Source organism: Carcharhinus amblyrhynchos, chromosome 34, assembly GCF_965287045.1.
Source record: "Carcharhinus amblyrhynchos chromosome 34, sCarAmb.v2.hapA, whole genome shotgun sequence".
Taxonomy (NCBI): domain Eukaryota; kingdom Metazoa; phylum Chordata; class Chondrichthyes; order Carcharhiniformes; family Carcharhinidae; genus Carcharhinus; species Carcharhinus amblyrhynchos.
In genome coordinates this window covers 21261552-21284242 of record NC_137357.1, presented here as the reverse complement: position 1 = coordinate 21284242, position 22691 = coordinate 21261552, and the positions used below count along the sequence as shown (strand labels likewise).

Genomic DNA, 22691 nt, shown 5'->3' with positions numbered 1-22691 from the left:
AGTAAGAAGTCTCACAACACCAAGTTAAAGTCCAACAGGTTTATTTGGGATCATGAGCTTTTGGAGCACTGCTCCTTCAGGTTAGATCTCTTGTTACCACCAGCTATCCACAGAAGGGGGGGGGAGTGGGGGGACAGGGAACGGGGTGAATAAACACTCGCTGGAGGTGGATGGATGAAAGTGATTGATGTGTGAGATTGCAAATTTATACGCTTTGTGGAGTGGAATTGTGAGATTGTAAATGGGTCCCCAGCCCCCTACACTGAGGGGAGGGGTGTCACTCACTCAAACAGGGTCCCCACAATCACCCGCTGAGTAAGCTTGGAGTTTCAAAGTGGGTGCACTGTGGGCTTCACAGTCCGACACGGGGACACCCTTAGTGCTGCCGCAACAGCAGTGTGAAATTGTCCCAGCTCTCCCAGCAAAGGGCCCCTGGCTGTCCTTGGTGCCCTGATCCGGCAGGGTGGAGAACAGCCTCCACTCACAGACGCCATCCGACTTGGAGATCTTGAAGAAAGCCTCCCCCGTGCTGACAGGAATCCGCACCACCTCCTTGTGCCCACCTCCACTGTGATTGCTGCCTGTGCTGATGCTACTGCTCTTCAAAGTGGCCCCCTGTTTCCTGTGGTGGCAGCGACCCTTCAGGATATTCTGGAAGGCCTTCTTGAATTCGTGGTTGGAAGCCGGGTAAATGATAGGGTTGATGCAGCTGTTGAAATAGCCCAACCAAAAGGCTATTTTGAAGATGGTCTCTGGAGGTTTATAGGCAGGGAATAAAGAACCTGTGGGACCAAGGAAGAGAAAAGAGACATTAGTTCAGGTGTGCACTTGCATTGAGCAAAGAACAAAGAAAATTACATCACAGGAACAGGCCCTTCGGCCCTCCATGACTGCACTGACCATGCTGCCCCACTGAACTAAAACCCCCTACCCTCCCGGGGAACCATATCCCTCTATTTCCATCCTATTCATGTATTTGTCCAGATGACAAATCATGCCTACTTCCAGTACCCGTCCCCCGGCAGCGAGTTCCAGGCACCGACCACTCTCCGTGCAAAAAAAAACTTGACACCAAACTCTCTCTAACGTTCATCAGTGATTCACTGAAGCATGATGTCCCTCCCCCCGACTCCTCTTTAAATTATGTGACAGTCTGCAGTGATGGGTTTGCAAACTAAAGCTGGTATTTCAATTGCAGCTTAATTTGATCAGCTGCTGGCTAAAGGTCACAGCAAATGGGGAAAAATACACACTGTTCCATACTTACTAGCACGGAAGTAGGATTTAGAACGCTGAATTTGAGAAGGTAATTAAAAAGCAAAATGTAGTTGTCCTCAGTCAATGCAAATACCAGTCACACTGCTGATGTGCCTAATCTCACAGAATCATGTGGAAAACTGGTACATGGTGTCAAATGATGGAGGAGGATTAAATCACGCAAAATTTAAATTTGCAGGTTACACCTGGCCCCATCCCAACAAAGGAACGTACTTATTCGGAGCAGACCACCTCAGCCCCTGGAACCTGCTCTGCTATTCAATAAAATAAAGGTTGATCTGATTGTAACTTCAACCCCACATTCCTGCCTACCACTGATAACCTTTCATCCCCTTGTTAATCAACAATCTATCCATGTGATTGTGAAGCTGAACACCATGTAATGGTGAAGACTTGCCCCCAGTTTGAATGAAGGAACTTGACTCTGCCAAGGTTGCATGCACATGAGTCTTCCTTTCAAAGCTCCTAGGCCAGCACAAAATTTCAATAGAGCAAAACTAATGTCTCAGTTGCCCCAACTGAAAGATCATCCAAGTGCACTTGGACCCCAATTAGGACAGAAAAAGGGCAGAAGCTCTTGGAAAATCCTGGATGAAAATTATTTTTAAGAAATCATAACTAGAATGTTGTTCAATCCTGTTCAATAATTTTAAAGTGTGAACAAATTTACTTGGATTTACTTGCCTGGACATTTGTGTTCTTAGGGTGTGCCTGGTTCTGGTCATGCACTATTTTATTCCCTGTTTTTTATTACCCTCAGGGAATGGGGAGCTAACCACATGGCATGAGGCTGGAGAAATATCTACGGTAGGCACAGGAGCTTCCACTTTGGGGGACATTGGTCAAGCAGTTGAACTTGTGTTATGAACTTGTAGATCTCCTGATAATGTTTCTGGTTGCTGATTTTTTTGAATTCAATTTCCCAATCTGCCATGGTGACCAGCATTGTAAACCATTGGGTTACCTGATTTCACTGCCCATCAATCACTGATATGTGACTGAACTTGGGACCGTGTCTGATCTTGTGATTGAACTGAAGGTGCCCATTGACCCATATTTGGAAATGGAATTTTTATTCTTGTTTAAACCTTGTCTGTATTTCTAAAGTAAAGTAGTTTGAGTAGGGACAGTATACTTTGACAGTATATAATACACTGTAGAGATAGATGGCTGGAATTTAAACACCACCACCCCCCCCCCCCCCCGCCCCCTGCCGGAATTGGGGCGCACAAGGCTCGCAGAATGAAATTCTCCACTGGCCTCAGGCAGGATTTTATGGGCCTCACTTGAGCAAGGTTGTAAAATCCTGGTCCAGCCCGAAGGCCATGTTGCCCACCTGGTGCTAGAGTTCAGGACAATCGGTCTTGATCAATTGGGCCAGTGGGTTGACGAATGGCAGACGGAGTTTAATTTAGACAAATGTGAGGTGATGCACTTTGGTAGATTGAACTAGGGCAGGACTTAATCAGTTAATGGTAGGACACTGGGGAGACCTGCAGAACAAAGATGTCTTGGGGTACATGTTCATAGCTCCTTGAAAGTGGAATCACAGGTGGACAGAGTGGTGAAGAAGGCATTCAGCATGCTTGGTATCATCGGTCAGAACATTGAATACAGGAGTTGGAATGTTTTGTTGAAGTTGTACAAGACATTGGTAAGGCCACACTTGGAATACTGTGTGCAATTCTGGTCACCCTATTATAGAAAGGATATTATTAAACTAGAGTGCAGAAAAAAGTTACTCGGATGCTATTGGGACTTGATGGATTGAGTTATAAGGGGAGGCTGGATAGACTGAGACTTTTTTCGCTGAGGCATAGGAGGCTGAGGGGTGACCTTATAGAGGTTTATAAAATAATGAGGGGCATAGATAAGGTAGATAGTCAATATCTTTTCCCAAAGGTAGGAGAGTCTAAAATTAGAGGGCATAAGTTTAAGCTGAGAGGGAAGAGGTACAAACATGTCCAGAGAGGCAATTTTTTTGGTGGTATGTCTGGAACAAGCTACCCGAGGTAGGTAGTAGAGGTGGGTACAATTTTGTTTTTTAAAAAGCATTTAGATAGTTACATGGTACTGGAGAAAGTGGGAGCTGTACTTTGGGATAGTCTTTACCTGAGCTCCACTGGGACTGTCCCCTGGTGAGTGGTACAACAAAGGTTGGAGAGAGAGTTTCAAATTAAATCATGGTGAGGGGGTTTAAAGTAGTGGTGAGATTTGCAAATTTTAACAAAAACAAGGTTAGAGTCATAGTTTTGCTGCGCAGCAAAGAGGCCCTTCGGTCTGTCATGTCTGCACAAGCCATTATTCTCATCTCATTTTCCAGCACATGGTCCATAACCTTGATGGCATTTCAAATATTGCTGATTTGTGTGGTGTTATCCTTCTATTTCTGATATTTTCTTATTTATTGTTTTCATGGTTAGTATGAGCAGCAATTCAGATAAATAGACCATAAGACAGAGGAGCAGAATTAGGCCACTCGGCTCATCGAGTCCGCTCTGCCATTCAATCATGGCTGATATTTTTCTCATCCCCATTCTCCTGCCTTTTCCCCAAACCCCTCATCCTCTTATTAATCAAGAACCTATCTATTGCTGTCTTAAAGACACTCAATGACCCGGCCTCCACAGCCTTCTACAGCTTCACCACCCTGAGCTGAATAGCTGGTTAGTTTATTTTTACTGTGACCGCCGACAGGCTGCAAATAGATTATTCTGCAGCAGGATAGACCTGAAAGGCTGGAGGAGAGAGATAGCAAGCAGCACAGGAGGATGTAGCATTGCCTTAACATTCTTGTGTGAAATTCAGAAATTCAAATTACAACTTTTCTTTTCAAAAAAACATGGAACCAGTCTGATTTCACAAAGACCCCACTAAGCTTGAAATATAATTGGCTTTGCATGTACTTATCCTAACCTGCCATTTAATTAACCAAGATAGGAGGGTCTTGAATTAACGGTAGAAATGTTATCTGCTCCAGTAACAGAGTGACAATGTGTGCATGATGAATCATTGCGCTTTCAAGGCGCTTTGGATGACTAAGTTCGAGCCTCTGTTGCCTGTCAGATTTTATGGTCTTCTGCTTCAGTTATATAAAAAAGGATGCTGCTTTTTTTTAATGGTGTGTGTTTTGAGTTCTTAAAATGGTATTTCAAGATGCTCTGCTCAGCAGCAATGAAAATAGTATGAACAGAAACAAGAATCTCAGCTGTGGACAGGGACTCAAATGTTTGGCAGGCATCAGGGATTATCTGACACCCTGGTTTATTGCAGCTGTATCAGATGAATATGTGTGTCAATATGAAAAGAACATTGACCGACAACTCATGTGCCAACCCTTGCCATGGCTTCTCTCCTTTTTCATTTCCTGACACAACAACATGTGGATTCTGTCTTTCATGTCAAAGTAAGAAGTCTCACAATATCAGGTTAAAGTCCAACAGGTTTATTTGGTAGTAAACACCACAAGCTTTCGGAATGCTGTTCCTTCGTCAGGTAAGTGGAGAGTTCTGATTGGAAACAGGGAATATAAAGGCACACACAGTTTACAGAATACTGATTAGAATGCGAGTCTTTACAGATGTTGCAAGTTCAGGTAAGTCATGGGAGTTACAGATAGTGTAACTTGAGTTCTGCACACAAGGACAGCCTCAACTGGGATCTTGGGTTCATGTCACACTATCTGTAACCCCCATGACTTGCCTGGGCTTGCAACATCACACTTACTGTTCTGTCTGGAGACAATACACATCTCTAATGTTACGCCATTGTTTAAGAAGGGTGCCAGGCAAAAGGCGGGGAATTATAGGCCGGTTAGTTTAACGTCTGTTGTAGGTAAAATGTTAGAATCCGTCATGAAGGAGGAAATAGCGAGGCATCTTGAGGGGAACTGCTTGATAGAGCAGACGCAGCACGGTTTCGTTAAAGGGAAGTCGTGTCTGACAAATTTACTGGAGTTCTATGAGGATGTGTCTAGGGCGGTGGATAGAGGAGAGCCGGTGGATGTGGTCTTTCTTGATTTTCAGAAGGCGTTTGACAAGGTACCTCACAAGAGGTTATTGCAGAAGGTCAGGGTGCATGGAGTTGGGGGTAGGGTGTTAGCGTGGATAGAGGATTGGTTGTCAAATAGGAGGCAGAGACTGGGGGTCAACGGGTGCTATTCGGATTGGCGGATGGTGACTAGTGGAGTGCCCCAGGGGTCGGTGCTGGGGCCTCAGCTATTTACCATTTATGTAGATGATCTGGAGGAGGGAACCGAGTGGAGGGTGTCAAAATTTGCTGATGACACCAAAATTGGTGGAAAGGCAAATTTTGCGGAGGGTGGTGAGAGTCTACAGAAGGATCTAGATAGGCTGGGCGAATGGGCCAGGAAATGGCAAATGGAATTTAATGTTGGCAAGTGCGAGGTGATCCACTTTGGTAGGAATAATGGTAGGAAGGATTATTACTTACGTGGCGAAAAACTGCAGCAGGCGATGGTGCAGAGGGACCTCGGGGTCCGTGTGCATGAGTTGCAAAAACCCAGCTTGCAGGTGCAGCAGATGGTCAGGAAGGCGAATGGGATGCTGGCCTTCATCGCGAGGGGGATTGAATATAAAAGTAGGGAGATCTTGCGGCGGCTGTTTAGGGCATTGGTGAGGCCGCAGCTGGAGTACTGTGTGCAGTTTTGGGTGCCGTACTTACGCAAGGATGTTTTGGCCTTGGAGGGAGTGCAGAGGAGGTTTACTAGGCTGATGCTGGAGTTGAGGGGGTTGAGCTATGAGGAGAGGCTGAATAAACTAGGCTTGTACTTGTTAGAGTTTAGAAGAATGAGGGGAGATCTCATTGAGACGTATAAGATGATGAATGGGATGGATAGGATAGAGGTGGAGAGACTCTTCCCGCTCAGAAAGGATGGTAGGACTAGGGGGCACAGCCTCAAGATAAAGGGGGGGCGGTTTAGAACAGAGTTGAGGAGGAACTTCTTCACTCAAAGGGTGGTGAATCTCTGGAATTCTCTGCCTGTTGAGGTGGTGGAGGCTGCCTCGCTAAATATTTTTAAGACGCGGGTTGATGGGTTTTTGATAAGCGAGGGGATTAAGGGTTATGGGGAGAGGGCGGGAATGTGGAACTGAGCCAAGACAGATCAGCCATGATCTTATTGAATGGCGGGGCAGGCTCGAAGGGCTAGTTGGCCTACTCCTGCTCCTATTTCTTATGTTCTTATGTTCTTTAACCTGTGCTTAATGCTATCTCCACTCGCATTGTCTGCACCTTTAAGACTTGAATAGCAGATCAGCTGTGAAGACTCGCATTCTAATCAGTATTCTGTAAACCGTGTGTGCCTTTATATGCCCTGTTTGTGATCAGAACTCTCCATTTACCTGACAAAGGAACAGTGTTCCGAAAGCTAGTGGTGTTTATTACCAAATAAACCTGTTGGATTTTAACCTGCTGTTGTGAGACTTCTTAGTATTTACCCCAGTCCAACGCCGGCATCTCCACATCTTTCATGTCAGCCATGGCTCAGTAGTTAGCAATCCCGAGCTCTGATTGAGATCATCCTGGGTGCATTGTCGAGCATGACAATTCAACCTGGCACGCCAGTGCAGGACAGAGTAAGTGCTGCAATGTTGGAGGGACTGTGTTTCAGACGTGACACTGAGGCACACTCAGGATGGATGGAAAAGATCCCATGGCACAATTTCAAAGAAGAACAGGTGTCCTTATGAATTTGTAGCCCTCTATCACCATCACAAAAACAAATATACTGGCCATGACTACATTGTTGTTTGTGTACAAATTGGCTGCTGTGTTTCCCACATAACTCAATAAAGTCCCTTGAAGTATTTCGTTAAATCAAAAAAAATCTGCCGGCATGAAAACAGCATTGACAGCTCTGAGGGATTTTGTGAGGTCACGATAACTGGGATGTAAATATATATCTTCTGTCTTGAAGCTAATTCATGTGTGTATACTGGAAGCTACATATGGGCCCCTGTTTGCAGAAAGAATGAAGAAGATCATCAGTGATCTGATTGAATGACGGAGCAGGCGCAAAGAGCTGAAATGCCTCCTTCCGCTCCTAATTACTGTGTTCACACATTGCTAAAGAAAATAAGTGACAGCCACTGCCTGGTTTAAACTTCAAATAATGCTCGTCTTTTAGCTGTCAGTCACCTTACACATTCTCTGTGGCAATGCATCAACCAATCATTGTCCCTTTACCAGCACTTCCTTAATAAATTGTTCTATCTCCCTTATAATCAGTCTTCTTGTGAAGAGCCCTGATGAAGCAAGACAAATAGCTTCGATATCTCTTCTTTTTTGTAATAGTCATCCAGCACAGAAGGAAGCCCTCCAGCCCTTCATTCCTACACCTTAGGTAAAACTGTCCAATTAAACTTATTCTCTGACTGTTTTTGTGCCAATCACCTTAAATCCATGCTCTCCACTTGCTGACGTGCACTGATTTATAACTGGAGCCAGAAAAAACAAAAATGGGTATGGGATGTAGCGGGAGGTGAAAGGAAAGCATTTCTTAGAACTTGGTAAGATTGAGGATTATAGGTAAGCCTAGTAGGTAGAGACATGTTTGGTGCAACTCATGGGCCGAGGGGCATGTTTGTGCTGCAGTTTTTCTATGTTTCTACATCTTCCGAAGGTTGGTTGACACAGGACATGCTTGATTTTTTTTTGAGAAAGGGAATACCTCCTGTGTCAAAAGTAATTGCGATTGCTTTTCAAATATACATTCGTTACATCGAGACCCAAGTGTGATCAAATAATAAAAATTATTGGGCTGGTATGAGTGTCCCATCTTGCTTCGTCTTTTAACTTGGGCTGATCAGATTACACGGGAGTTAGTTGAAAGCAACTATTTCTGGGGTTGTAATATACTGCATCAGTAACTTAGACTGAGAACAGCAGTGAGCTGTGTGTGGAATGAGATGACACTGCAGAGAGTTGGACTGAGGGAATTGTCTATCTAGAACTTGGAGCAGGTCTGTTATATTCGTCACAAACAATGCCCCAGACACTCGTATAATGAACGAGCAATGCTAAAAGAATCCTGGTATTCAGCTAAGCTCCACACCGAGTAATTTTAGTCCTGACTTGTTTACACAATGTCATCATGAATGGGAGGAACATCTGACAACAGCAATAAGTGTTCAGTGGAAGAACATCAAGTTATTTGTTTGCACAGAGCTTGACTATTGCGGAAAAAAGAGATATCGAAGCTACTTGTCTTGCTTCATCAGGGCTCTTCACAGGAAGACTGATTATGAGGGAGATAGAACAATTTATTAAGAAGGAGGTGCTGACTGGTTGGTAAGGGGATGATGATTGGTAGAAGCATTGCCACAGAGAATTCAGGTGACTGGCAGGTAAAAGCCAGTAAGAAGTCTCACAACACCAGGTTAAAGTCCTTTTTTGGTAGCAAACACCACTAGTTTTTGGGGCAGAGCCTGTTGGACTTTAACCTGGTGTTGTGAGACTTCTTACTTGTGTTTACCCCAGTCCAATGCCAGCATCTCCACATTAGGTCAAAGCCAAGCATTGTTTGAAGTTTAAACCAGGGCAATGGCTATCACTTATTTTCTTTAGCTGAAAAGGGTGCAACGTGTGAACACAGTAATTAGGAGCAGAAGGAAGCATTTCAGCCCTTTGCGCCTGCTCTGCCATTCAATCAGATCATGAATGATCTTGTTCTTTCTGCAAAAAACACAGGGGCCTCTATGTAGCTTCCACTACACACACATGCACCGTGCTGTGAGCCCGACTAACAATCTTAAATTGATTTTCAGTGTAATTCTTAGCACATTGAGGATTATTTCACAAAATGTTGTCCAATCATGGCATCACATTTAATCTTGGACACTTGTTCTGTGTTTTGCAAGCTCAGGCTGGTTGGTACGGTCTGTACCTTGCCTGTTGTGAATCACAGGTGGGACATGCTATTTAATACAATCTACCAGTCTTTGGAAACTATGACATGCATACCGAGCATCATGCTGACACTGAGATACATATATCACATTACTTATTTGTGATAAGCAGAACATCTTTTTGGCTTAATGATAGCATGCTCTTAGCAGCAAATACCACTTGTGTTACGACTGCATGGTAACAGCGTGAAACAGCTAGCCTCACCTGTTACTCACATCTCTGAGATATCTTGCCCTTCCAGGATAGTCTTGAAGTAGATTGAGTCCCTTTCAGGGCCAAATGGCCATGATGAGTTTGAGTGATACACAGTACAAAATGTTTAGGGTAACCTTTATCCTGCAAGATGCCTTTGCCCATTACAGCATCAAGCCCGCATGGTGAAAAAATGACTCTTGAGACCTATTTACGAAGTTACCGCGAAGACCAATATGATAACGTGTGGATCCCAATGCACATATTGACTTGTGAAGGCAGGCTTGAGGTAGACTGTGATAGCCAACTCCTGGCAGTAAGTCAAAGAAAGGGAGTAGAAAAATATTAGGCCTAAATAAGCTAAAGAAAGAGATGGGTGGTGTGACCAGAAGCTTGATCAATAGATGGAAGTTTTGGAACCAATTCCAGAACATGGGACCGAGACGGTTGTTGGCATGGTTGCCAGCAGTGCAGAATGCTCAAGTGACTAGAAAAAGACAAACTGGCTGTGCTAAATTCCCCCTCAGTGCACTCGAACCAGGTGCCGGAGTGTGGCAACTCGGGGATTCTCACAGTAACCTCATTGCAGCATTAGAGTAAGTCTACTTGTGACACAAAAAAAAACCTCTGGAGGAGGTTACAGAGATGGGAAAAGGTGAGGCCACAAAGGACTTCAACAGGGTGGCACAGTGGTTCGCACTGCTGCCTCAACGCCGGGGACCTGGGTTTGATTCCTGGCTCGGGTCACTGTCTGTGTGAAGTTTGCACATTCTCCCTGTGTCTGTGAGAGTTTCCTCTGGGTGGGCTGGTTTCCTCCCACAAGTCCAAGGATGTGCAGGTTAGGTGGATTGGCCATGCCAAATTGCCCCTTTTTTTGTCAGGGGGGACTAGCTACGGTAAATGTGTAGGATTAAGGGGATAGGACCTGGGTGGGACTGTGGTTGGTGCAGACTCGATGAGCCAAATGGCCGCCTCCTGCACTGTAGGTTCTAAGATCCCTAAGATCTAAGGTGGATGTGAATTGCAGGTATTGGGCAAACAGAAGTCTTGGTAGGTTGTCAAGCAAAGGAGAGGTGGGTGAGCAGAACAGGATAAACTGAACATGAGACTGTAGATGATGGGAGCCTGATCAGAAAATAATAGGCTAAGACAAGCCTGGAGGTGGCCAAGATATGGGTGAGAATTTTAGCAGCAGATGGACTGAGGTAGGAAAAAGTGGATATGTTAAATTGAGCTCATGGTCTCCTGTATCAGAATGGATACTGGAAGGATTTTGTACTTGGTTGACTTGCAATTACCTAAAACCCATTATATCTTGATCTAACTTTTCTTTTAAAATGCAAACATTTTAGATAACTTGATGAAAAGCAAAGTGGAATTGTCACATCATCATCTCAAGAAAATGAGTACTAAGTTCCAGTCTTTCAAACATTTTATCTTTGACCTCTGGTATGAGTTACTTGAACGTGGAGGAAGAATCATAGAATCTACAGTGTAGAAGGAGACCCTTTGGCCCATTGAGCCTGCAATGACAGCAATCCCAGCCTGGTCCCATCCCTTTACCTTCCTAATCCCACTGACACCAAGGAGCAATTTAACATGGCCAATCAACCAAACTTGCACATCTTTGGACTGAGAGGAAACCGGAGCACTCGGAGGAAACCCATAAATACGGGGAAAATGTGCAAACTCTCCACAGACCATCACCCAAGGCCAGAATTGAGCCTGGTCCCTGGCGCTGTGAGGCAGCAGTGTTAACCACTGTACCACCATCCTGCCCCAAGTTGGAATAAAATAACGTTTGGGTGAATGGAGGCTAAAGGGTCAGTTTGACTTATAATACCTGCAGCAAGAGGTGGATCGAAGAAGTTCTCTTGCGGAGCTACAAAGTTGTTGAATCTTGCAGTTTAGATTTAATTCTTTTTTGGTTCTTACCTCAGCATTACTGTTTTGCAAGTGTTGCCCCATAGATGGGGACGATATGAAGGAGGGGGATGGGGAATTGGGGTGGCAGGGACATGTGGGATGGAGAAGGAAACTAATGCATCTTAGAGTTTTCTTCAAGTATCTTCCAGCAGTTATCCAGGAGTAACTTATCTGCAATTTAAAGTCACTGGGGTATCAGTGACATTTCCTGTAAACTTGAGGGAAAGAAAATGTTGTCTTGTGAAGGCAATATTCTTTGTGCTTAACTTGCTAAAGAGCTTGAATATAATAACCCGATGATGTAGACAACTCCTGATATTGAATGTTATTAGAAGAGGAAGGCAGGTGCAGATAATTGAATAGTATTTTTGTCAGATATTGAATTTTGTGAGATATGGAATAGAAGAATGAGATTTGTGGTGGAATGACTCCAGTGAAGTGGATCATCACAAATAATGTTAACTTGATGCTCTGGGGAGGAAAGGTTTAATACTTAGAGCACATGAAAGAGGATTCAGTTTGGTTATTTGCGTCTCTCTCCACTGTGCCTTTGACAGTAAGTTATTTGTTGTTAAAATATGCATCGTAAAACTTGGCATTTCTGTAAATTATGATCGAGACGAATGTCATTTCCGCTCCTTTCCCTAACTTGGAAACTATTTGCAGAAGTCTGCAGTAGTGGTCAGGGATGACTTTGTGGCGAGGAGTTAGGCCAGATCTAATGGTCAGGATTCAATCATCATTCTCCCCCTTGTCTGGTAATGAAACAACTAGCACAATGGACTCACAATAACGGAAAGGAGCTCAAAATGGTTAACACGACAAAACTGCGGTCTAAACTTAAAGCTTTACTTTTCCACATGATTTTACAAAGGGTTGGGGAGTGGACAGAGACTGTGAATGCGAGGTGGATAAGGAGACTCTGAATGGGGAGAGGGGTGTTCCCCAATGCCAGGGAGGGTCAGGGGTGTTCCCCTGATGCTTGCATGGTGTGGGGGATTGCCCCCTCCACATGTAAGACTTGGTTGTTTTCCTTACCCCTTGGGATCCTGATATCTATGGGGAAGATCTGGATATCCATTGGTGGGGGGTGCTGTTGGTTGAGGAGGGGGGATCAAGGCCTTGTTGGATGCAATTTGGCCCCACCCCACCAAATGGAAGGTGCAAACCAAACCCCCCCCACCACCACCCCCCCCACCACCACCACCACGAATCCGTTTTGTTTTCATTTTCTCAGGAGAACTAGTGAGAAAATCAGACTGTTTCCAGGGAGAAACATGCCCAGTTTTCAATCAAAACCTGACAATTTGCCTTTTTTTTTGAAAATTCTGCCTGCTGTGTCTGTCATCGATTAAATCAAGTTCTGTCGAAAGTGGAAGGAGTTTGGAAAGTTGGTCATTGTGATCAGTGTGCTTTGATGCTAATGTCTGGTGTATTGTGTGATTTGAGCAGTGAAAATGGCAAATTAAATGTTTCTGTTTCAATGTGCCATTGCCAGGAACATTGGCTTTCAGTGACAGGATAATTCAAATTTCTCATTCCCACATGAGATTGTGATTTGAGCTTTAGGGACATCATTCCACAATCCTGTCCATTTAATGAGGAAGACAGGGACACTAACTTGGGAGCAGAGAAACAATTTGAAGATGCGTATTTACATCTGCAATGTCATAAAAATGTAATAATTACAGCCTCCATTTAAATGTTAAAAACCTGGAATATTTATATGGAAAATTACTTATTTGAAGGCACAGAAAGCCCTTCAGACGAACACATCAACCCCAGTGTTTTTCTCCAAATGAACCTCCTCCTGTCCCTACTTGACCTCACATTCTATTTCCTTTCTCCCACATGTATCCAGCTTCCCCTTAAATGTCCCTGTCCTATTTGCCTCAGCCATTGCCTGTGGTGGCAAGTTCTGTCTGAGTGGTTTATTGATTAACAGAGATCGATAAAGAACACTGATTTTGCTGCAGTCAAGCTGTTTGAAATCAACTAGCTTTTGTGTGAACGCTTCCCTGAAATTGCTTAAAATCAAAAATTTATTCAACCTTTTGATTTTTTTTTGGTGCATTGCATAAGGGTTAGTTTTGATGAGCCTTTATCTGATGATGGATGCAGCAAGCACAGATTTAAAGTGCATTGTCTGGTTTGCTGAAGACGGATGAAAGGACACGCTCTCTGTTCTAATTAAATGCACAGCAGCTCTTGCACAATACCTAACTATAATTACACCTGTTATTAAACTGAGAAAGCAGTAAATGCTAAATCAAACTGACACAAAAAAAAAACAAGGAGGGTATAAAGAAGTCAAACCCCTTTCACCTCAGTTGAAGAGAGAGATTACATTGGGGGAGTGCTGAATTTTTCAGATAATTAACAATGGTTCACATTGGACCTTTGGCATCTCCAGATGAGAGAGAGAGCGTGGTTTTGTAGCTTGCAGGATACCACTCTGCAAGCAAGGGAAAGTCAAGCAAACAGGTCTCCATGAATTATCACTGCTGGGATTTGAACAGAATGTGTGCCATTGGCATCATTCAGCATCACCTTACAGCTAAGTAGCCAGCTGAACTAACCACGCTCCACTCCCCATCAATGTTTTAGGCAGTGATTTTTTTTTAACATTGTAAAAGCACATGAACAAAGCAGAAATTTCTTCAAGTTTAAGTTAGGAAACTTGCAGGGAATGACTTTCTGGACTGGCTGCAGAGGAAACAGGAGAGGGTTATGAATTCAGGCTGACTGGGATCCTGAGAATACACACACTTCTCCAAAACTCTGCACTCTCCCATTGTGCATCAAGTCCTCCATCCCCGACACCCTGACCTGTTCGCTGACATGCACCGGCTTACGGTCCTGGAATGATGAAATTTGAAGAATTTTATCCATCACTGCCTCACCGTCCACCACACCTGCAACCTCCACTGGCCACACAACCCTCCGATAATGCTGAGCTCCTGCTCCCTTTACACACCATTGGCAGCAATGTTTTAAACTGTTTCGGCTTTGTAATAAAGTATTGCTTCAACTTCTTCACTGATCCAATTCTCACTGTCTCTTCATTGAAAACCTTGTAAAACTTATTGCTGAGACCAAACTTTCAGTGATCTATGCTGACAACCTATGTTAAAAGCAGTATGAATCCAAATTGTTATATCCCAGCCATCAGATGTTAATTATTGAGTGAATTTCCTGTGTAATACTTTATTCAAAACTAGAAGTAGGAGTGAGCCATTCGGCCCCTCAAGCCTGTTCTGCTATTCATTATGATCATGGCTGAACATCCTGATTCCTGGCCCCCTTCTCCCCCATATTCCTTGTTCCCTTTAGCCCCAAGAGCTATATCGAATTTCTTCCTGAAATCTCACAACCTTTTATAGCATCAAATATTTTGTGATGGCAAATTCCACATATTTACCACCCTCTGGGTGAAGAAATTTCTCCTCACCTCAGTTCAAAATGATTTACTCCTCTATCCTCAAACTATGACCCCATGTTCTGGACGACCCCACCATTGGGAACATTCTTTCTAAATCTACTCTCTCTAACCTTGTTAGAATTTTATACATTTTCTGAGATCCCCTTTCACTCATCTAAACTCCAATAAATTCAATCCTAACTGACTTAATTTCTCCTTGTATGACAGATCTGCCATCCCAGGAATCAAACTGGTCAACCTTTTTTGCTGTACTCCCTCTATAGCAAGGACATCCTTCCTCCAAAACGGACATCAAAACCGCACACGCTGCGCCAGCTGTGGCCTCACCAGCACCCTCTCGGTGAGCCTGTTAGAAAAACTGAAGCCATTGTTTTCAGTCATCACTCCAAATTCCATTCCCCAGCAACAAATTCCATCTTTCTCCCCAGTAACAGTCTCAGATTAATCCAGTTTATTGGCATCTCGTTATCACGTTTAACCCTGAGTGTATCTTTATGTCCCTGCCACAACCACCCATTTCCAGATCCGAAGCATTGCGTGGCTTCACTCCATCTTTGCTCATGTTCTGCTGAAACTCTTGTTCATGAAAAACCATAAACTATTGAAAAACCAACCAGCATGCCTCGATGACGAGCAGCCGGTGGCTCTGACATCCATCATTATGAAGTGCTTTGAAAGGCCAATCATGGCACGAATCAATTCCAGCCTCCTGGACTACCTGGATCCACCACAGTTTGCCTAACACTGCAACAGGTCGACAGCAGACGCCATCCCCCTGGCCCTGCACTCATCTCTGGAACAGCTACGTGTCCTCCTTATCTATGTCAGACCCCTATTTATTGACTGTAGCTCAGCCTTCAACACCATTATTCCTACAAAACTCATCTCCAAACTCTGTGGCCTGGGCCTCGGCACCTTCCTCTGTTACTGGATCCTGAACTTCCTAACTCTCAGACCACAATCAGTAAAGGTAGGCATCAACACCTCCTCCACAATCACCCTCAGTACCGGTGCCCCACAAGGCTGTGTTCTCTGCCCCCTACTATACTCCTTATACACCTATGACTGTGTGGCCAAATTCCCCTCCAATTCGATTTTCAAGTTTGCTGACAACACCACCGTAGTGGATCGGATCTCAAACAATGACAAGGCAGAGTACAGGAATGAGAGAGAGAATCTGGTGAACTGGTGCGGCAACAATAATCTCTCCCTCAATGTCAACAAAACAAAGGAGATTGTCATTGACTTCAGGAAGCGTAAAGGAGAACATGCCCCTGTCTACATCAACGGGGATGAAGTAGAAAGGGTCAAGACTTCAAATTTTTAGGTGTCCAGATCACCAACAACCTGTCCTGGCCCTCCCATGCTGACACTACATTAAGAAAGCCCCACCAACGCCTCTACTTTCTCAGAAGATTAAGGAAATTTGGCATGTCAGCTACAACTCTTACCAACTTTTACAGATGCACCATAGGAAGACTTCTTTCTGAGTGTATCACAGCTTCGTATGGCTCAGGATCCACCCAAGACCGCAAGGAACTACAAAAGGGTCATGGATGTAGCCCAGTCCATCATGTAAATCAGCCTCCCATCCATTGACTCTGTCTACACTTCCTGCTGCCTCGGCAAAGCAGCCAGCATAATTAAGGACCCCACACACCCTAGACAATTCTCTCTTCCTTTGGGAAAAAAATTCAAAAGTCTGAGGTCACGTACCAACCAACTCAAGAACAGCTTCTTCCCTGTTGCTATCAGACTTTTGCATGGACCTACCTCGCATTAAATTGATCTTTCTCTATACCCTCGCTATGACTGTAACACTACATTCTGCGCTCGATCTCATTTCCTTCTCCATGAACAGTATGCTTTATCTGTATAGAATGCAAGAAACAGTATATACTGTATACTAATACATGTGACAAATATAAAATCAAATCATGCCTTAGCTAGCTCTCCACTGATCCGAGTCCACTTCTGGCTGCTCTCTGATAAACTTCACATCATCTAAAACTCTGCCTGTGCCCGAACTCGCAGTAAGCCCTGCTCACCTACTGAAACCGGTCTAGCTGGTCTATATTGGTTTCCATTCGAGCAACATCTAGATTTTTACAATTCTTGTTTTCAGATCCCTCTGTAGCCTCGTCCTTCGCCATCTCTATTTTACCTTCCAACCCACAACTCTCCAAGGTATCCGCACTCGAATTCTGGCCTCTCGTGTATTTCCAGTGATTTTTCCACCAGTGGTGGCTGTGCCTTGAGTTCCTTTAGTCTCCGTCTGTGAAACACCCTCCCTCCATCTCTCTGGCTCCCCATCTCGTTTTCCTCCTTTGAGAGACACACCTTAAAATGTACTTTCTTCATCAACTGTCCAGTTGTCTGAGCTGATAAAATGTAAATGTGCCTCTGTATCATGCTTTGCTTTATAATCCTCTTGTAAATACCTTGAGGTTTTATTATTTTAATTACACTATGAAAACATCTAAACTATTGTTTTGGTAAAAATTTGTAACTATATAAAATGTTGTAAACAGGACATGTGCAGATATATTAACAGTCACCAGAAGCAGTAGTACTAAGGATGAAACACACTCCATTTGCTTTTAACTGGATGGCACAGTGGGTTAGCACTGCTGCCTCACAGCATCAGGGACCCAGGTTCGATTCCCGGTTTGGGTTTGTGCGCTCTCCCTGTGTCTGCATGAGTTTCCTCCGGGTGCTCCCATTTCCTCCCATACTCCAAAGATGTGCAGGTTAGGTGCATTGGCCATGCTAAATTTCACCTTAGTGTCCCAGGATGTGTAGATTAGAGGGATAGGGCCTGGGTGGAATTGTTGCCAGTGCAGACCCAATGGGCCAAATGGACTCTTTCTGTGCTGTGGGGATTCTGTGAACCCATTTGACCCTACGTAAATGGCAGATAGTGAGGTTACTATGGCTGGAATATTCAGATCATCAAAAACATTTTGAGAAATTATTCCAAAACATCTTAAAAGGTATTTGACTAGCCATTCTCTGTTTGATATGGTTTTGCATTATCCATTGTGGCTGCTCCAGGAATTATTGAATTCAAAACCAACACAGATACTCCAGAAACTAATTACACAAACCTGTCAAATCTTGTTTATTTTTCTATAAATCTAGTTAGCTATCTACACTTATATCCCGATGTGTCAGGCCAAACTTAAAAAAAACAAGTTTTATCATCAGTCATCCATCTCTTCAAATGATTGCAATATACACAGGTTATTGCAACACAAGTGTTGCAGTTCTTAATTCAGAGATAAGTTTTCTATTCAATAAAAATGTTGACTCACATTTGATTTATTTTTGTGTTGATTTTTGCTCCTCTGTTTCAAGGTTGTTTGGAGGTTTGCACTGCATAAACTAAGGCTTTTTGTGATCCCTAATCACTGTGCGATGCAGTGTCTGTGCAGCAAGGAGGAGAGTTCCTGCTACACTGGGCAATTCCTCGCACTTGCCAATAACTCAATTTCATTTGGCCCATTCAGTTACATTATTAACTGTGCTTCTGTCTGCTCTGTTTACAACTTGGAAAACTTGAATACTACATGTGACTTTCTAATCCCTTCATCTGAGTCAATCAATAAAGATGAATATTTGAAGCCCAAACACAGATCCTTGATGGGAGCTACAGATGCTGCTAGTTGGAGTAATCTAAGAAGTCTCTCAACACCAGGTTAAAGTCCAACAACCTGGTGTTGTGAGATTTCTTCCTGTGTTTACCCCAGTCCAACGCCGGCATCTCTGCATCATTGGAATAACCACCAGAATATTATTATTCTCTACATGATTTCACTCTGCAAGTTTTCGAACCAGGTCAATAGGTTTATTTTGGCAGTGTTGTGCTTTATGAGATGAATACAAGGTGAGAAAGGCGATGAGGCTTACTGTGGGGGGAATAATTTCAGCTGATGTTTGCTGTCAGAGAGAATGGGGATGTGTGTGGAAAATCCCGAGAGACTCGGGAAGCACGATTTTCTCTGGAGAAAATCTCGTTTCTCGATTTCTTTATTTTTCCCCTCCCCTCAAACTTGATAATGTGAAAAGGATGGGAACCTCATTGAATAGATTTTAATTAAGTATTATTCACAGGCCTCCACCATATGATTTCACCCTGACAGACTAAATACTCACGCCTCGTCAACCTGACCTTTACAACAGGTTTAACCAAACAAGAAACAATTGAAAGGATCCCTCTGAGGCGGGGGGTCATGCTCTAGTATCGCCCTCTTTCACTGACCCACCCCACCCCCCCCACATACACACTCAGATTTGCACTGTGCCAACCCGTGCCTGGGGTGGGTCAGACTGGGACCCCCATGGGGTGGCAGGGGGAGAACAGGTACTGCTGCGGGATGGCAATGATGGTTGAGTGGGGAGGTTGTGGGGGGTGGGGGATCCCAGCAGTTGATTGTCGAGGGGCGGGGTGGGGGTTGTAGGGGGAAAACCCCCAATACCTTTTGTGGCGGGGATGAGCGGGGAGTTTATTTTCTGTTCTAGTTGTGGTGCCGTTTTAAAGACAGCACCCTGATCTCTGGTGTCAGTCCCTGTACCTACGTGGGTTTCCTCTGGATGCTCCGGTTTCTTCCCCCAGTCTGAAAGACGTGCTGCCTAGGTGAATTGGCAATGCTAAATTCACCCTTGGTGTACCCGAACAGGCACCAGAGTGTGGCGACGAGGGGATTTTCACAGTAACTTCATTGCAGTGTTAATGTAAGCCTACTTGTGACACTACAAAATACACATTAAATAGTCTTGCCTTGAGTCAGAGAGTATTGTGGGTAGCACATATAGAGAGTTGGTCACACCGCAAGCTCAGACTCTGCAGGCAGGAAGGGAATGGGTGACAGAGCAAGAGAGAGAGGCAGGCAGTGTATGGCCATTCCCCTGTAAAACAGATATACGGCTTTGGATACTTTGAGGGGACTGGCCTCTTTGGGGAAAGCAGCAGCAGCCACATTCCTTGCACCACGGTTTGTTCTGTTGCAGACAGGAGGGGTAAAAAGTGTGCCAGTGCAACAATTAAAGGGAATTCAGTTGTAAGGGGAATAGACAGGTGTTTCTGTGGCCACAAATAGGACTCCAGGATGGTATGTTGCTTCCCTGGTGCTTGGGTCAAGGGTGGCTTGGAGTGGCTGCCGGACATTCTGAAGGGGGAGGGTGAATAGCCAGTGGTCATATAAAATGACATAAGTTTAAAGAAAGGTCCTAAAAGCAGAAGACAGGGAGCTAGGAAGAAAGTTAAGAAATTGGACCTCAAATTATCAGGGAGAAGGAGGTTCCGAGGGACACTTGTGGGTTGAACTGTGTCTGTTTCAATGCTAGGAGTGTGGCAGGGAAAACGGATGAGCTTAGGGCCTTGATGTTTGTGAGGCAGTTGGATGTGGTGGCTGTAACGGAGACGTGGTTACGGGAAGGGCAGGACTGGCAGCTGAATGTTCCTGGGTACAAGTGTTTTAGGTGTGACAGAGGACGGTTGAAGAGAGGTGGAGGGGTGGCACTGTTAGTAAAGGAAAACATCACAGTAGTGCAGAGGGAGGACGATATGGAAGAGACAGGGATTGAGTCACTGTGGGTGGAGTTGAGGAATAAAAAGGGAGAGATCACATTGCTAGGGGTGTACTATAGGCCACCCAACAGCCCGAGGTCAGTGGAGGAAGGCATTTGCAGGGGCATTTTGGATAGGTGCAGGAAGAATAGGGTGGTTGTAGTGGGTGACTTTAATCTTCCAGGAGTGAATTGGAGGGGGCCTAGAGCTGGGGGTACGGAGGGAGAGGAGTTTGTGAAATGTGTTTTGGAAGGGTCGCTGGAGCAGTATGTAACTAGCCCGACTAGGGGAGGGGCTATACTGGATTTAGTGTTGGGTAATGAGCCGGGGCAGGTGGGTGAGGTAGAGGTAGGCGAACATGTGGCTAACAGTGACCACAAATCCGTCTACTTTAGGATAAAAATGGAAAGGGACGAGTGCCGGCCGAACGGGAGTGTGCTGAACTGGAGAAAGGCGAGCTATAGTAGGATTAGGAGGGAGCTGCAGGACACTGATTGGGAGGGACTGTTAGCTGGAAAGTCCACGGTTGGCAAGTGGGAAGCTTTTAAGGGCAAAATGAAATGGTTGCAGGGGAGGTATGTTCCGGTTAAGCGGAAGGATGGGAAAGGTAGGATTAGAGAGCCGTGGATTACAGGGGGTATTGAAGACTTGGTCAGGAAGAAGAGGGAGGCGTATGTTAGGTCGAAACGACTGGGTACGGAGAGTGCGCTGGAGGAATATAGAGAGAGTAGGAGGGAGCTAAAAAGGGGAATTAGAAGGGCGAAGAGAGGGCATGAAATGGCTTTGGCTGGTAGGATTAAGGAAAATCCAAAGGCATTTTATTCCTATATTAGAGGCAAGAGAGTAGTTAGAGGGAAGATTGGTCCTCTTAGGGACAAGAGTGGAGAGTTATGTATTGAGTCGGAGGGAATGGGGGAGCTCCTGAATGAATACTTTGCGTCGGTATTCACGAAGGAGAGGGGTTCGGAATCGTGCGGTCTCTTGGAGGGAGCTGAGGATCAGTTGCAGGAGATATCTATTACGAGGGAGGAAGTGCTAGGGCTTTTAGGTAGCGTAAGGACGGATAAAGCTCCGGGGCCTGATGGTATTTATCCCAGGCTGCTTAGGGAGGTGAAAGATGAAATTGCTGGGGCTCTGGCGCAAATCTTTGTCTCTTCTTTGGACACAGGTGAGGTCCCAGAGGACTGGAGGGTAGCAAATGTAGTACCGCTGTTCAAAAAAGGTAGTAGGGATAACCCTGGAAATTATAGACCAGTGAGTTTGACATCGGTGGTAGGGAAATTAATGGAAAAAATACTTAGGGGTAGGATGTATGAGCATTTGGAGCGTTGCGATCTGATTAGGGATACGCAACATGGCTTTGTTAGAGGGAGGTCTTGCCTTACGAATCTGGTGGAATTCTTTGAGGAGGTGACAAAAACGGTTGACGATGGGAGAGCCGTTGATGTCATCTATATGGATTTCAGTAAGGCGTTTGACAAAGTCCCTCATGGTAGGCTGGTAGAAAAGGTTAAGGCGCATGGGATACGAGGCCAGGTAGCTAGGTGGATTGAGAACTGGCTGGGTAATAGGAGACAGAGGGTAGTTGTGGAGGGGACCTTGTCGGGCTGGAGGCCAGTGACCAGTGGTGTGCCGTAGGGCTCAGTACTGGGACCTCTCCTCTTTGTAGTATACATAAATGACTTGGAAGAGAGCGTAGGTGGTGTGATCAGCAAGTTTGCTGATGACACCAAGATGGCAGGGTTGGCGGGTACTGAACTGGATTGTCAGGTGATACAACAGGATATAGATAGGTTGGTGCATTGGGCAGATAGGTGGCAGATGGAATTTAATCCTGACAAATGCGAGGTGATGCATTTTGGAAGGAATAATGCAGAGAGGATGTGATAAAAGTTAGACAGATTAGGAGTATAGACATACAGAGGGACCTGGGAGTGCAGGTTCACAAATCCATGAAGGTTGCGTCAGAAGTGGAGAAGGTTGTTAGGAAGGCGTATGGAATGTTAGCCTTTATAGGAAGGGGTATAGAGTATAAAAGCTGCCGTCTAATGCTTCAGTTGTACAGAACGTTGGTTAGACTGCATTTGGTGTACTGCGTCCAGTTCTGGTCACCTTACTACCGGAAGGACGTGGAGTCTCTGGAAAGGGTGCAGAGGAGGTTTACCAGGATGTTGCCTGGCATGGAGGGGCTGGGTTACGAGGAAAGGTTGGAGAAACTTGGACTTTTCTCCTTGGAAAGACGGAGATTGAGGGGTGACATGATAGAGGTATATAAGATACTGAAGGGAATAGATAGAGTTAATAGTGAGAGACTGCTCCCTAGACTGGGTACAAACACGAGAGGTCATGATTTAA

The 22691-nt window shown here is 44.7% G+C and overlaps 1 protein-coding gene across 1 annotated transcript in view; it reads right to left on the bottom strand.

Annotated features, from left to right (window-relative positions):
• Positions 1-285: 285 nt before the first annotated feature.
• adra1aa (adrenoceptor alpha 1Aa) overlaps positions 286-22691 on the bottom strand; it is a 33353-nt gene continuing 10947 nt past the window's right edge. Inside the window, exon 2 of the mRNA XM_080216907.1 lies at positions 286-782. Coding sequence (XP_080073033.1) covers positions 286-782 — 497 coding nt within the window. The remainder of the gene's footprint in view (positions 783-22691) is intronic.